The sequence below is a fragment of the Chroicocephalus ridibundus genome, chromosome 5 (genome assembly GCF_963924245.1).
Source record: "Chroicocephalus ridibundus chromosome 5, bChrRid1.1, whole genome shotgun sequence".
Taxonomy (NCBI): Eukaryota; Metazoa; Chordata; class Aves; order Charadriiformes; family Laridae; genus Chroicocephalus; species Chroicocephalus ridibundus.
In genome coordinates this window covers 33736806-33751505 of record NC_086288.1, presented here as the reverse complement: position 1 = coordinate 33751505, position 14700 = coordinate 33736806, and the positions used below count along the sequence as shown (strand labels likewise).

The following is a 14700-nucleotide window of genomic DNA, read 5'->3' as shown; positions in this document are numbered from 1 at the left end:
CCTGCAGTACCCCGTGTCCCTCCTCTACATGGGACTAGCCACAGAGCTGTTTCTTCATTAATTAACAGCAAGCAATTCATTAACAAGGGGCTTGTATGTACAGGAGCTGCAGCAGCAATGCCAGAGGAACTGCAACACCAGCCACTTGCAGAGGGAGAGTGAGTGTGGGTATCTGTGTTGCCTGTGTGTGCGCCTGTCCAGCTGTCTGTCCGTCTGTGCCCTGGGGGCAGTTTGGCAGCGGAGCTGCTCCCCCAGCCCCCAGGGTTTGCCCTGTTTGCTCGGGGAGCCCCCACCGCCTCACCCCACAACGGGCCTGGGGAGAAGGTGCCCAGCACCCGCTTGTCAGCTGCAGCCAGCAACGGTGTGGCCTCGCGGTGCTCCTCTGGCTCCCCAGCACTGGGGGCTGGCATTAGTGTGTGCAAATATAGGTCATTTGCTGGCTTGGTGCAGGAGTTCCATCACATGGCCTTATGGCTTCAACTTCCCTGAGTTTATGAAGGCAGGGCGCTGCGCTCTTTCCTTCAGCTGTGCGGGTAAACACACAGCATCTAAATACCATTAATAATTTGATACCGTGTCCATATATGTGTATATATTAAAAAAAAAAATATATATGTTTGCAACATCATTTGTAATTAATGTTACTTATGATACTGCATCTAGCACATTTGGAATTAGATGATCATTAAGGTCCCTTCCAGCTCTAACCATTCTCTGATTGAGGCTGTGATCTCTTAAAATGTACCTACAAATAAATCTTATCAAACTAAAAATACATATTTAAAGTATGTGTGTTACATCTGCAAGATTGGCGAGCTGAAATGAAAGGAAAAGACTTGCCTCAAGCCTGGGCTTGGGCTGCTGGCTCAGCGGCTGTCGTGGCACTGGCATTTGGTGGCAAACGGTGGCACTGCTCAAATGCCAGGAAAGTTTATTTAAGAACAAAGTAAAATAGTGCCCTGCCGCCACGGGAAACAGAAATACAGTTAGACACAAATACCGCACGTGTGTATGTCTAGCGGGATGGCTCCATATGTACATGTAGGTAGAAGCACATCCCCTATCTGTGCTCTCTCTGGAAACACAATATAATGTATATACTTTACTATGTGATCTGTATTGTGTAAGGGCGCTATATAGTTGTATAATAGTGTATATAGACTATGTATTTTGTATATAGTGTGTTTTGTGCATATAGTGTATCACGTGTTGTATTATTGTAGATATAACATGTGTGTATATTATACACGATATACAGATAAGTGTGTATACTTTTTTATATAATATATACATGCAAAATGTGTGTACGTACATATTTATAAATCATGCGTGCATACACACACGCGCGTGCGCCCGTTACCTGTTTTCCAGGAGCGGCTGTGGGCCATGTTGAGCCGGGGAGGTGGCGGTGGCAGCCGGGCTGTTGCGGCGGGTGTGAGCGCTGGGCACAGCTGCGCACATCTGTCTGCACACCCGCTCGGGCCCTGCCTGGCCACCGCACCTGGGGACAACGTGGTATTTAACCCAAGCCCCCTCCCCCCAAATTCTCCTCTGTTGGGTGAGAAGAGCAAGAGGGAGGGCAGTGGGGCAGGGCGAGCGCTGCTGCCCAGACACCAGCTTGCAGCGCTTGGCCGCCGTTAGCAGCAAGTAACAAAAACCCTCACCGAGCACCTGCAGTCAAAATAGTTTCATTTTCTTCTTTTATACAAAAATACAGACTGTACCAAAATGTACACATAATGTTTGTCGATCCATGTACATTGAAAAAAAAGATGCCGTAGGTTCAAATTAAACATGCTTACATAAATCATAAAAAACACAGACCCGAGCCCATACGCGCTGAGGTCTCACTAGCTGTGGCATACACTGGTTGCATGACAGTCATGTAGCTGCACCTATACAGCAAATGATGCCTGAAAAATTGATTAGTATTAATTTTTTTCAGTCAGGCACCAAAAAAACCCCATCAAAACCCCCCTGGTGCACCAAGTTATTTGCATCAGTGTATCTATCTGGTTTGGTGCATATACGCACCCATATAGTAGCTGTTTCACCACTGCACGCAGGTGTCCCAAGGGAGCCAGAGGGCTCCCTCGGACCGGACAAGGCCCAGCAAGTGCCAACAGCCCGTGCTGCGGGTGAGGGTGCGGGTTGGTGCGGCTGGAATGCCCCCCGCAATAGCTGGCTCGCTCTCGTCCTGCACCTCTTGCTTGGTGCCTCGCTCTGCTGTAGCCATCACAGGCTACAAACATTAGCAAAATTAATTAAGCTAGTACCAGATACCAGGCACCCTTTGGCCCACTTACTCCCCTTCTAGTGCTGTGGCTTATTTTGTACTTTTCCAGGTACTGAAAACAGTGCAAAATTGATTTTTTTTACTTACTCTCTGACAATTTCAGTTCCCCCCCCTTTTTTTTTTCCAAAAAGTGGCAAGGAAGAGGAGTTGGTCACAGCAGAGCCAGCTGAGGCTGGGCTAATGTCATCGCACTTTTCTTAAGAAAATAAAAGAGATGCTCAAGTGCAGCTGAGCACTAACGCCACTGTACTTAAGAATAAGCTCCCTCACTTCTTCAGTAGTTACACTCTCCATTTACCACTCTGTGTCTGGAAACCAGTTTTATGCATTGTTTAAATGTTTGCCAGGAAAATCCCCCGCAGAAATGGAGCTCTTCTGCCCCTGAAACCTCCCCCCCGCCCAGACCAGAATGTCACCACGTTTAGCATTAATCACCTCATCTGCTCCAAAGCGGGGACCACAGAAGCGGTGAGTAAGGAAAGCAGCCGCGTTTCAAGGAGTGAGAGGGGGATTTAGGGACTCAGCCGCAAGGAGAGGTTTCTCTCTGTACGTGTACGTTTCTGCAGTCAGCCCAGTATCACAAAACGCTCGGCAAAGAGTTTGGCAGAGCCGAGCCCTGGTACCGGGCTGGTACCAGGACCAAGCACAGACCTCACCCCCTCCAGGCCACCCTCCTGCCGCCGCCAGCGAGGGGACGGCTGTGAGCTCCAGCTCCCACGCGGTCCCTGCAGGGGAACCACCGCCCTCTTTCCCGAGGGCCCACCAACACGGCCATCGCTTCCCAGGCCACAACAACGAGGTTGGCCCAGCCCACGAGGGACGCAGCAGGTGCAGGGCCCGGGCTTTGCTCTGGTTCTGCTGATGCTCCCGCTGCCGACAGCACTTTCTGTAACCCATCCAGGGGATGCTGTTGGAATCGGCGTCCTCTCCCAACCCAGGAGGCACTTTCTAAGGGCACCCACTGGGATAAGGGTCTTTTTGCCCTTCAGGAATATGGCAGCAGCCAGCGATAGGAAGGGAGTCACCGTTTCCAACGAGTTATCCCACGCTAGGGGGTCAATGAATGCAGCACTTGGTTACAATTTCCAAATGCACAGTTAACTTCCCCATCTGCACATGAGCAAGCAAAGTCCCCTCCTAGGCCTTGGCTTAGAGTAACGAGTCTGGCCCCAGATTCCCTCCCCAGCAGCCAGAAGTCCTTGGATCCCTTCCCTAAGAGATGGGAAACAGACGGAGTGAAGCTGAAGTAAGCTGACGAACAAGCTGACGCTGACAGCTCTGCACCCTGTGTGTACTCCAAGCCCCAGCTGCTCTCACGCCTGACAAAACCCTCACCGGGCACCCAGCCCCTGGCAGCTCTGCTTCTGCCCAGTTGCCACCAGCCAGCAAGGGCCACCAGTGGCACAGGCAACGGCGCAGCCCCGTTGCTGGGCCGCTCTCCATCATCTTTGAAAGGTCCTGGAGAACAGGCGAGGTGCCTGCGGACTGGAGGAAAGCCAATGTCACTCCAGTCTTCAAGAAAGGCAAGAAGGAGGAGCCGGGGAACTACAGGCCGGTCAGCCTCACCTCCATCCCTGGAAAGATGATGGAACAGCTCGTTCTGGGTGTCATCTCAAGGCACGTGGAGGAAAGGAAAGCTATCAGAAGTACTCAGCATGGATTCACCAAGGGGAAATCATGTCTGACTAACCTGATAGCCTTCTACGATGGCATGACTAGATGGATAGATGAGGGGAGGGCGGTAGATGTGGTCTACCTTGACTTAAGCAAGGCGTTTGACACGGTCTCCCACAGCATCCTCATAGGGAAGCTTAGGAAGTGTGGGTTAGATGAATGGACAGTGGGGTGGATAGAAAGCTGGTTGAAAGATAGAGCTCAGAGGGTTGTGATTAGGGGCACAGAGTCTAGTTGGAGACCAGTGACGAGTGGTGTTCCCCAGGGGTCAGTACTGGGTCCAGTCCTGTTCAACATATTCATCAATGACCTGGATGAGGGGATAGAGTGCACCCTCAGCAAGTTTGCTGATGACACCAAGCTGGGTGGGGTGGCTGACACACTGGAAGGCTGTGCCGCCATACAGAGAGACCTGGACAGGCTGGAGATCTGGGCAGAGAGAAACCTTATGAAGTTCAACAAGGGCAAGTGTAGGGTGCTGCACCTGGGGAGGAACAACCCCATGCACCAGTACAGGTTGGGGGCTGACCTGCTGGAGAGCAGCTCTGTGGAAAGAGACCTGGGAGTCCTGGTGGACAACAGGATGACCATGAGCCAGCAATGTGCCCTTGTGGCCAAAAAGGCCAATGGCATCCTGGGGTGCATCAAGAGGAGCGTGGCCAGCAGGTCAAGGGAGGTCATCCTCCCCCTCTACTCTGCCTTGGTGAGGCCGTACCTGGAGTACTGTGTCCAGTTCTGGGCTCCCCGGTTCAAGAGGGACAGGGAACTGCTGGAAAGGGTGCAGCGGAGGGCTACGAGGATGATTAGGGGACTGGAACACCTCTCTTATGAGGAAAGGCTGAGGGATTTGGGTCTCTTCAGTCTGGAAAAAAGACAGCTGAGGGGTGACCTTATCAACACTTATAAATACTTAAAGGGTGGGTGTCAGGAGGATGGGGCCAGGCTCTTTTCAGTGGTGCCCGGGGACAGGACAAGAGGCAATGGGCACAAACTGGAACATAGGAAGTTCCACCTAAACATGAGGAGGAACTTCTTTACCCTGAGGGTGGCAGAGCTCTGGAACAGGCTGCCCAGAGAGGTGGTGGAGTCTCCATCTCTGGAGACATTCAAAACCCACCTGGACGCGTTCCTGTGTAACCTGCTCTAGGTGACCCTGCTCTGGCAGGGGGGTTGGACTAGATGATCTCCAGAGGTCCCTTCCAACCCTATGATTCTATGATTCTATGACGGCCCTGCTGACCGGCCAGTGCTGGGCCAGCACCTGCGCAGCCCCACAGACAGGGCGAGCTCAGCCTCTGGGCACCACGGGGACAGTCATGGGCTCCAGCCTGGCTCTGCCTCCGCAGCTCGTTTCAAGCCCGGGTGAACGAATCACCCATCTGCAAAAGGAGGACTCGGGAAGCACCTGAGGCTGCAGCACTGGCCCTGTGAAACGTGCACATACCAGGAATAACAACCGATGTCTTAGCAGAGCGATTAAAAGATAAGATGCTTTAATTTCACTGGCTTTAACATAAACATCCATTATTTGACTGTTTACTCAGGAGTAAACAGAATAAAACCCAATGCAACTTGTAAGAATGACAAGTTTTTCCTCTAGCTTTAACTCTTGCAGTCTTATTTTGTCCACAACTCGTTCATCGCCATCATTTAAATAAACCACAATGATTTATTAAACCGCAAGGTGGTATCGCACAGACACGCGTGTCCGACCCGGCCCCAGTGGATGGGAGGCCCAACAGCCCCTACTGCCACCCCGCAGCAGACAGCTCCTTCTAGCGACATGGAAACAGGTTGTCTCATACTAAACAGCTTATTTATACCACATAAAGTCAATTTTTGTACAGTACTTCACACCTTTTTAAAACACGGTCTTGTATTTAATGTTCTCCAGTCAATACTCATCGATGTTGGCAGAGACAAATTGTCAAACAGAACGCACAGACGTTGCTGGGATTGACTCAGAGAAGCGTGGCTACTTGTGGCTAGTGAGGAGGCAACTCATCCGTGGGAGATACAAAGACAACATTTTAGTGCTCAGGCCTTGGAGCCGCGCTCCTGTGCAGGCTCGGGAGAGGGGAGTCATCTGCAAACCGAGGACAGAAAGTTGAGCGTTTGTACATGTCTTTCCAGGACTGGAATTTTAAATTTCACTTCTCCACAATGGCCTTTCCTAGCCCTTCCCTTCACAACTAGGTGGATGATGTTTTTTTTTTTTTTTTTTTTTTTCCACAGGGAGAGACTTAAGAAGAGTTTAAAAAGAGAGATGGCTAGGTGTGGTTTTTCTTTTTTCTTTTAATGTACAATTTCAGTTAACAGGTTTTGTTACTTTTAGCTTTCAAAGTTCAAAAATATAAACTCTCTAAAGTGCATAATTGTACTTACATTTCATATAAACTATCTGAAATTCTAGCAATATACCATGTAAACAGCGATAACTAAGCATCAGAAAATGCTACAATCTCATCAGTTTAAAAATAAAATGGACTGTTCCCTACATATCATTTATCAAGATTTGTCAGGGGCAAAACCCAGCAAAACAGATAATTTATCAGTACACAGTGCAAACAGGCTTTTAAAAATAAGCAGAGAAAAACATACCCCGGGAAGCCTCGGCCCACTGGAAAAGTGTTTGACTGCGGAGAAAGGGCAGAAACCGCTTCTCTGTCCGTATGACGATGTCCAGGCCCAAATTCAGCAAAGCACCCGAGCTCCAGGCCATCGTAATTCAGCAACAGCCCAAAGGCAGACCAGCCCGAGGCACACGCTCCCCACACGCGCATTTTTGCCTTGCTGAACTGGGCCCGAACACCACCAAACCGAGCCAGTGTGAAGGACTTTTTGGTAACCTAACATCCTTTCTGACCCCACACTTCTACTAGCAGAGTGACACCGCAGACGGTTTGGCTCAGCTGCGATACCCAAAATTACTAGCCCAGAGCTGACTCTGGGCTCTAAGAGGAAGAGCCCGTAAGAGCCGGCTGCAGGACGAAGGCACAGCGCTCATTCCCTGGGCTGTCCCCGTGTTCAGAGAGGGGTTTACCCTGGTCAGGCTTCCCTTCCAGTCAAACATCTTCAAAAGCGGTTTTTGAGCCCGTTTGTCAGCCCAGTTAACACCTTCAAAGGCTGAGTTTTGCAGAGGAACAGCCCCACACCCCTCAAGCGATGGAAATTCAGCATCTCTGAAGAGCCAAGGGCCGGGTCAGCACACAAGTCCTCTGGACTCTTTGGAAATAATGAAGTTCAGTCTTCACTGACTTTACATAGAAAGGGCAATTCTGCAATCAGTGAAAAAACCCAGCCACCTGGGAGCCCCCCTCCTAAGTGCTTTCACTAACGCACGCACATCGGTGCCTTACCCATCCAGACCAGTAACGGGCATGTGCAAAGGAGAAGGTTGCCTTTGAAGTGTTTCTGGGATCCTGAAGTGACGGAAACACCCTCAGCATCAGTTTTGGCAAGAATTAACACAGCACAAATGGCAAGTGGAAGGGGGTAAGTCTAAGTACCACAACCCAAATGTATCTACTTGTGAGCCCACTTGCCCATATAAAGAAGGAAGGGGAAGAAGTTGTTCTGGGGGTCCTCTTCGTGCCTCCTCCAGCGCGACTTGCGTGAGGCGCTGACAGCTGGCACTGCATTTGATCTCAGCCGTTTGGCTTCTGCACGTCAGCTGCCCAGGGCATCAATGCAAAAGAAAGCATTACAGAAATGCTTTCCCTGGGACACCAGGGTCTGGGACATCATCCCTGGCCCAGGGCAGCGCGAGCTGGCGCACACCAGACCCTGGAGTGGGAGTCCCAGGTGGCCCAGGACTGCAGAACTGTGAGCCCTCAGCTATCCGGTGCATTCCTGAACGTGCTGCCTTTCACTCCTTCAGGCAGCAGCTGAATCAGGTGTCCCAGGACTTTCTTTTCTGAAAGTCATAAACAAATTTGAAAACACTGACTTGTCAAAGCTTGCACCTGAGACACAGGCCCTTTCCACAGGCAGAGCTCGGCTCTCGGCTTTCAGTTCCCTGCAGCATCCTCTGCGCTGAAATACCACCTATACACACCGGGAAGAAAAGACCATCCTCTGATGCCACCATCACAGTGTCATTGCTGCAGCCCACATAAGCCTGACTGTCAGCGTACACAAAAGAAGAAAATTTAGGCTAGTGAGTATGTATGACAGCCACGTGGGCTGTTCAGCTCAGACTCTTACATTTGTATCAGATGATGAAGCACACGTACTAATGGGGTGGGTCTTCCAGATAACTTCCAGATTTATTGACACCAGACATTTAACTGATGAGCTACCAAAACCCCAAGGGATTCTGACTTAAAGCTTTTAAAACCTCTTTTCTTCCCAGTTGCCCAAACATGGTCATAATGTTACAGTATCACCTTCCAAGCAGAACAAGCTGGAAAGAACCTTGCTGCACGGCTCATTTTCCTTTGCTATCCCAAACAGATGTAGGTACTTTCTTCTACTTCAATTGAATTGGCCATCAAAAAAGTGGGAAGAAAACCCAACTCAAGCCTGGGCAAAACTGTAACTCAAACCAGCTCTGGGTAATGACTGAGAGATTCTTACGGCATTTATCTAGAGCAACAGAAGATGCTAGACTCCAAACAGTCAGGCCAAAAGTCTGAGCAAATCTCTACTGCAGCTGCAAGAGAACAGTCTTGGCGCTATCTGACCTGTGCCTTCACGTGAGACCAGTCAGGGCACTTGCCTGTTAAACTAAAGTAGAAGCTATTCGATGATTTAATCACTAGTCATCCTACTTTGCCTCTTGCTATGATATCCCAGGAAAACAGAATAGCATGGCTGGCTTTGATATTCTAAATATTACAGGATATGTAAGCAAATCAAAACAGAAGGATCCCTTCAGTGCAGTCACTGAGCGCAGTGTCATGTCTCCTACACTGGCAAACTCCATTTCGGGCATCAGGCCTGGAGAACGAGTGGGCAACAGCAAGTGTAGAGAGTGATGGAAAGTCATCTTTCCTCCCCCTCCCGCCTCTGGGAATGGCCTTTCAGTTCCCAGGGAGCTCCTCAGCCTCCCCAGCCAGGCTCCCGCTGCATCCACTTCACGCATTTGTCCATTTGGTGCTCTCTCTTCTTTGTTTACTGGCAAAAACAATCTCTTCCTTTACATGATCTTGGAGCTAATATCTCTTTTACTGATCAGGACCTCCAGCAGCCTCAGCTTGGCCTTAATCTGCTTGTATTCGTTGTATTCTTCAGCCATAGGAGTGCGGTCTTCTTTTTGCACGTTCCTAGTGGGAGTAAAAGCAGGTCATGAGGATTTCTGTAACAGGACGTCCTCCCTCAGCAGCCTCCCTCCGTCCCTCAACAAGACCGACAAAGCAGCTTCTCTCCACTCCCCATCGGGGAACAAAACCAAAACTTTAATCCTTTGAGGGAAAAAAAGAGAGGGGCAAAATCCCTGCTCCCACAAAGTGTGGGATGCTTGTGTATTGAGGCTGAACACAATCCCACGGTTTCAAATGCAAAACCTTATTTGAAAGCACGTCCTACTTCTCTGAAATTGTCAGCCTCTACACAACAGCTGAAGAAAAGACAGGAGAGCCCTTTTCCGTTTCAGGAGCCACCTGAATGTCAGCCTGCTAGCATGGCAAAATAAAATACAGCTTCTCCTGGCTTGGCACCATATCACTTACATGAACAGGCACGCTTGTGAAAAGGAAGAAGGTATCTGAACAGATCTCTCTCAGCTTACATGGAACTCTCAAGTTTTCAGTGATTTTTACAAGAACCTTTAAGGATGACAGCTGGTGGCAAGAAACTAACAAGATAATTTAAGCATATAAATATATTAAAGCATTCTACAGGCTCATTTTCTGAAAATGATAAATCCAGCTACACATACTTGTTAAACTAGTGTCTGAATACCTCCAGACAAGCAAGAATAGGACAGAAATCTAAACATACATCATTAGGAAAAACCCCAATTATTCTACCACTGAGAAACTCTTCCACCGTTCCTGTCAGTTGCGCTAGAAGCAGCTGAATTTTCACAATCTGTACTTTTGCTTCCCACTGCTTGTGGTTCCTAGAGTTTGGGGGAGGGGGGAGTAATTAATTTTAATGGGCAACTGTAATGAATGTGGGTAAAACACCGATGATGAAGAAATATGTAATAGTGAGTTCCAGTAACTTTCCATATTTGGAGGTCTTTGTAGATGCCAAACAGATTAAAAGTAGCTGAAGGACAGAGAGACGGCTGAGATATTATTACCTTCCATTTTGTCGGAAAAAATTATCTTCAAAGTCTCTCAATTTTTTTCTGATTCGCTTTTTTTCTTCCCTGACTTCTTGGAGCTGCTCTAACAGTTCAGGGCTGTTGGGTTTAAATATAAACAAGATTATACATATGTACACAATTATAACAGGAAACATACAGTAACTCCACAAATGTATGGTTGTACCTATGCCAAGCAATGGAGCTGCTCCTGCAAGCCGGTCTGGCAACCTGATGTTACTTGAAACAAAAAGCTCTCTGAATTTAGTTCAGCAAAACAATCCTAGAGTTAAGTTGAAGCCTCTAAGGAGGTCAAGGGCATATTTTGCAGTTCACCATTAACTTCTGTGAAACTCAATTGCTGAAAGAGGGTAGATTTAGATTAGATTTAGGAGAAATTCTTTACTGTGAGGGTGGTGAGACACTGGCACAGGTTGCCCAGAGAAGCAGCTGTGGCTGCCCCATCCCTGGAAGTGTTCCAGGCCAGGCTGGATGGGGCTTTGAGCAGCCTGGTCTAGTGTGAGGTGTCTCTACCCACAGCAGGGGGGTTGGAACTAGATGATTTTTCAGGTCCCTTCCAACCTGAACTGTTCTATGATTCTATAAGATGGGTCTGGTTTTGGTGACTTCTATAGAATCAAGAATCAATGGCCATGACTTAAAGCTACCACCTATGTGCACTTCCACCAGACCTAGGTGCTTAAGATTAGCAAAGCTAGTTCAAACTTGACCTCGCCAAAACCTGAAAAACCTTGTCGAGTACAGGGTTGTTTACGTGATAAAGCCTTGCCACTGGTGAAGTGGAGCTTCACTGGTGAAGTGGAGGTAGTGTTAAGATTCCAAGGATACAGAAGCCAAATATCAGTATCGGAACAAGGTAGTTTCTTCCCAAACCTTTCATATGAGGGTCTAATGCATTTAAAAATAAAAGGCAAAAACTTCTGACTCAGAACATAAATGTAAAAAAAATTAAAATCTAGACACTTTGCTGACAAATAAAATTCTATCTTAGCAAGAAATAACTTTTTGAAGCTGCCTGCGAATTCAACATACATGGATGCTTCATGAAGATTTGAAAGCCCCATATCCTGATTGCTCCTAGATGGCATCTTATCATCCACCGGGGAAACAAAGCCGTCAGCATCATCTTCTAGTTGATCCAAGAAGCTACGCACGTTGAAATCTGTTTTCATGGTAATGGTGAAATCTGGCTTCACGTTGCTGTCCTCCTCGGACCCCTCCTCTTCCTCCTACAGAGAGGGACAGAGCACCCCCGTAACGGAATAGGTTACTGCTTCCCTTCTCAGAAAAAGAGGTACCTCCTTTCACCACATGCACTGGGGAACGGGTATGAAACGAAGTGGACAGGCAGAGCAAGCACTTCAATTGCTAAGCAATACAGGACACCAGAAGACCACCAGTAAGACACCGTATACCCAAAGCACGTCAGAGAAACTGCCACCACCAAACTCAGACTGGTTAAGGAGACAGAAGCCAACAAAACTGCGTGAAAAAATACCTGGGGTTCTTAGCAACCTGTTGCCTTAGTTTATGTATTCTCATGTAAATAAAAACACTTACAGTCATTATGCATACTGCCTAAAGCATACCAGCCATCCTCTGTGTTTCCCTAACAAATACACCTGGCAGCATAAAGATTGCCAGATTAAAATGCAAAATATTCTCTCAATAGATGCAGCTCAACAGCTCTCTCTAATGGCTGAACGCAAGACCTCAAATGTTTGTACAATGGTACCAATGAGCTCAGATTAGTCCTTCAGTGGCGCAAATGTGGGATATGATTGACTGTAAAAGGATTGCTGCTCCTGGCATCAGCTCTGTACCATTTAGCTGGAATACACTAAAAATTGGAGTGGAAACAATCTGCCCAGTGCAATTTCCCCAAAGTACACTGATGGATGGGTTGTGTTCAAAGTTTTTGCAAAATTTATAGGCACAAGATTTGGAAGTCTCTGCTGCACTTGGTACTTGCTAATTCATAGTGTTCTCAATTGCAGGGCTTGTCCTGTAACACTGTCCAGAAATCATTTGGGTTTCCAGGGAACAGGGCCCAGTTTTCTCTTACTTACAGAGGCATTTTTAGAAGGCACTTTTCAACCTTAATATCAGGAATGAGCATTAGAGGGAGATAGTAAATGGACAGTCTCTTAAATACGTATGCATGTGTATATATATTTATTTTACTACCGTGTAACTCTAGCCAGGAAGGGTCTAAGCACATGCATACCTTTAAAAGCTTTTGGAAGGCTAATATCACTGAAGTTTTCAAGTGCATACAAAAATATATTGTTGCACTGGGACCAAAAGAAGCCATTTTCTTCACTTTTTTTCCCATGTGATTTCTTGTGAACAGTTCAATTATTCCTAAGAGATTGGTCCCATATTTCAAGCAAAAGGGAGAAAGTAACACTAGGACCTGGCATAGTCCCATTAAATCCGCAAAGTCAATAATTTTATAAATGCATACATTTACATGAAATCAGAGTCTGCCCATAGTTTTTCTTTTTGTGTTAAAGCTCTAGGCCATGAAAATGCAATGCAAAGCCACAGGCTGAGGATTACAACCAAGATGGAGGCTTGAGGATGAAAAAACAGATTAGCTGGGAAGAAGTTTTCAGTAATAACAATAATAAAAGATACAGAGAAGTCTGAAAAAAAATCTCAGGAAAATCAGCAGGGAACTTGTGAAAGTTAAAGCAATATTTAGCATATGGTTAGGTAAGACCGTTTATCCAGACGTTAACTACGCAGTTTAAACAGAAGGCATAAAACAGCAGCCAGGTACTGTCCTTAAACCCTGCGAACAACTTCAGGCTGGGCTGGGGAGGGCAGACTGCCGCTCAGTGACATCTACCAGTCCCCAGCCATGCTGTCCTGCCCTGCCAGGTCAGGGCAACTAGGACCGAAGCAGGAGAACACCAATCCTGCTGTGGCAGGAAGGAGGATTCGCTAAATCAATCTAAGCAGTAAAACCAGCACGCTTTATTTTAGGGGAATCTCTCCAGCAGCAAAGGAGGAGCTCCCGTGCCCTTTCCTGGGAGAGCAAGTTGCTTCTGGATTCCCCTTCTGGAGAGAAAGGAAAGGGACAATTTTCCCAAGCAGCGTGACAAGCTGCTCCCGAGGACAGATGCAAAGTGTCTTCCCCACAGATGTCCATGAGCCCGTCTTGCTTGCCTCACTCCAGGGCACCAGTGCGCTGCCCAAGCCAGCCAGGATGACTCTGGCCCAGAGCTCAGGAACGAGCCTCCTGCCAACAGAAGCCCGTGGGAGGAAAAGACAGTGTAGAAATTTCACTTGTTTAGACCTCAGTGCCAAAACACTACATCTGGCTGTCACAAGACCTCTTAAAGCATTTTGCTGCTTAAAATGAAGGAGCAAATTAAAAGGATTCTTAGCGAGAACTCCAATGGAAACGGCCAAGGCCTTCACCTTAAACAAGTCTCATGCGGGAATCTTATTTTAAACCTGCACTGGCATTTACACCTCGAACCAGAATGATCTTCATTGACTAGATCCATTCCGCTTGCACCTGCTTGGATCTTTAGGCAACCATGAGACATTTACGTTTTCCAGAGTTATGAATATAAAATCTCTAGTGCATCCCATCATCAGCTCTCCCAGCAAGCAAGCTTCCCAATGTTTGTTTCAACACAGACGATATTCAAGATATTGTACACAAATGTTTGGTAAGGCTTCTCCTCAAATGTCCTTTCAAGCTTTTATCCAACTCTCCTAAATGCTTAAAAAAGAAGAAAAAAGAAGAAAAAAAAAAGAAAAAAACCCCCAACATTGTCAGGGCCCATGAAGATCAGTAGTGCTCTGCCCATAGTGGACCTATGCAGGGGGTAAGTTTTGAGGCCTTTTGGCAATTTGCTCTCTTTGGTTTTGAGTGGATTTCAGTGCAAAGCTGCCACATGCAGCTTCACAGGGCCCCACTTAACCATTAACAGGCATGTAAGTGTTAATGGGCTTAAGGCTGTCACCCTGATCTTCGGTCAGACACCTCTCAAGGTTTGTACTCCCTGCAGGACACTGCTGAGCCGGTGGGATGCTGCCCTGACGCAGCACCAGCCACGCTGGTCATCACAGATCACCATAACTTACATAGCTGTAAGTTTTGACCCTGGGTGCATGCATAGGTGAAAAACAGAAGACACACTAAGAGATAAAAAACCAAACCAAAACAAAGAAAAATACACCCCACCAGACTACTACTGCAGATTTGATCCAGCAGTTTTCTAGAAAATGCTGAGAGCTTGGTGGTGATTAACCCGCCTCCCACAGCAGCTTAACACCTTCAGTCTGCAATCTGGTTTTAATGAATATATGCCTTGAATAGCCCATTAATATACAATCTACTGTAATTGCCTAATAACCAAATCACCTTGCATGTCTAGGTCTGCAGTATTTACACCATTAACCAACCTCTGTCTGGATAATGGATAAATGACCCAAG

The 14700-nt window shown here is 47.4% G+C and overlaps 1 protein-coding gene across 7 annotated transcripts in view; it reads right to left on the bottom strand.

The window, feature by feature from the left end:
- Positions 1-5438: 5438 nt before the first annotated feature.
- The window catches only part of FAM13A (family with sequence similarity 13 member A), a 136509-nt gene continuing 127247 nt past the window's right edge, over positions 5439-14700 (bottom strand). For 5 of the 7 annotated variants that reach the window (XM_063335059.1, XM_063335060.1, XM_063335061.1 and 2 more), the window contains 3 exons: positions 11277-11473; positions 10221-10322; positions 5439-9237 (listed from right to left, as the gene is read on the bottom strand). In XM_063335059.1, coding sequence (XP_063191129.1) covers positions 9111-9237; positions 10221-10322; positions 11277-11473 — 426 coding nt within the window. In that variant the 3' untranslated portion in view covers positions 5439-9110. The remainder of the gene's footprint in view (positions 9238-10220; positions 10323-11276; positions 11474-14700) is intronic. The other 2 variants (XM_063335064.1, XM_063335065.1) reach the window with 1 other exon arrangement.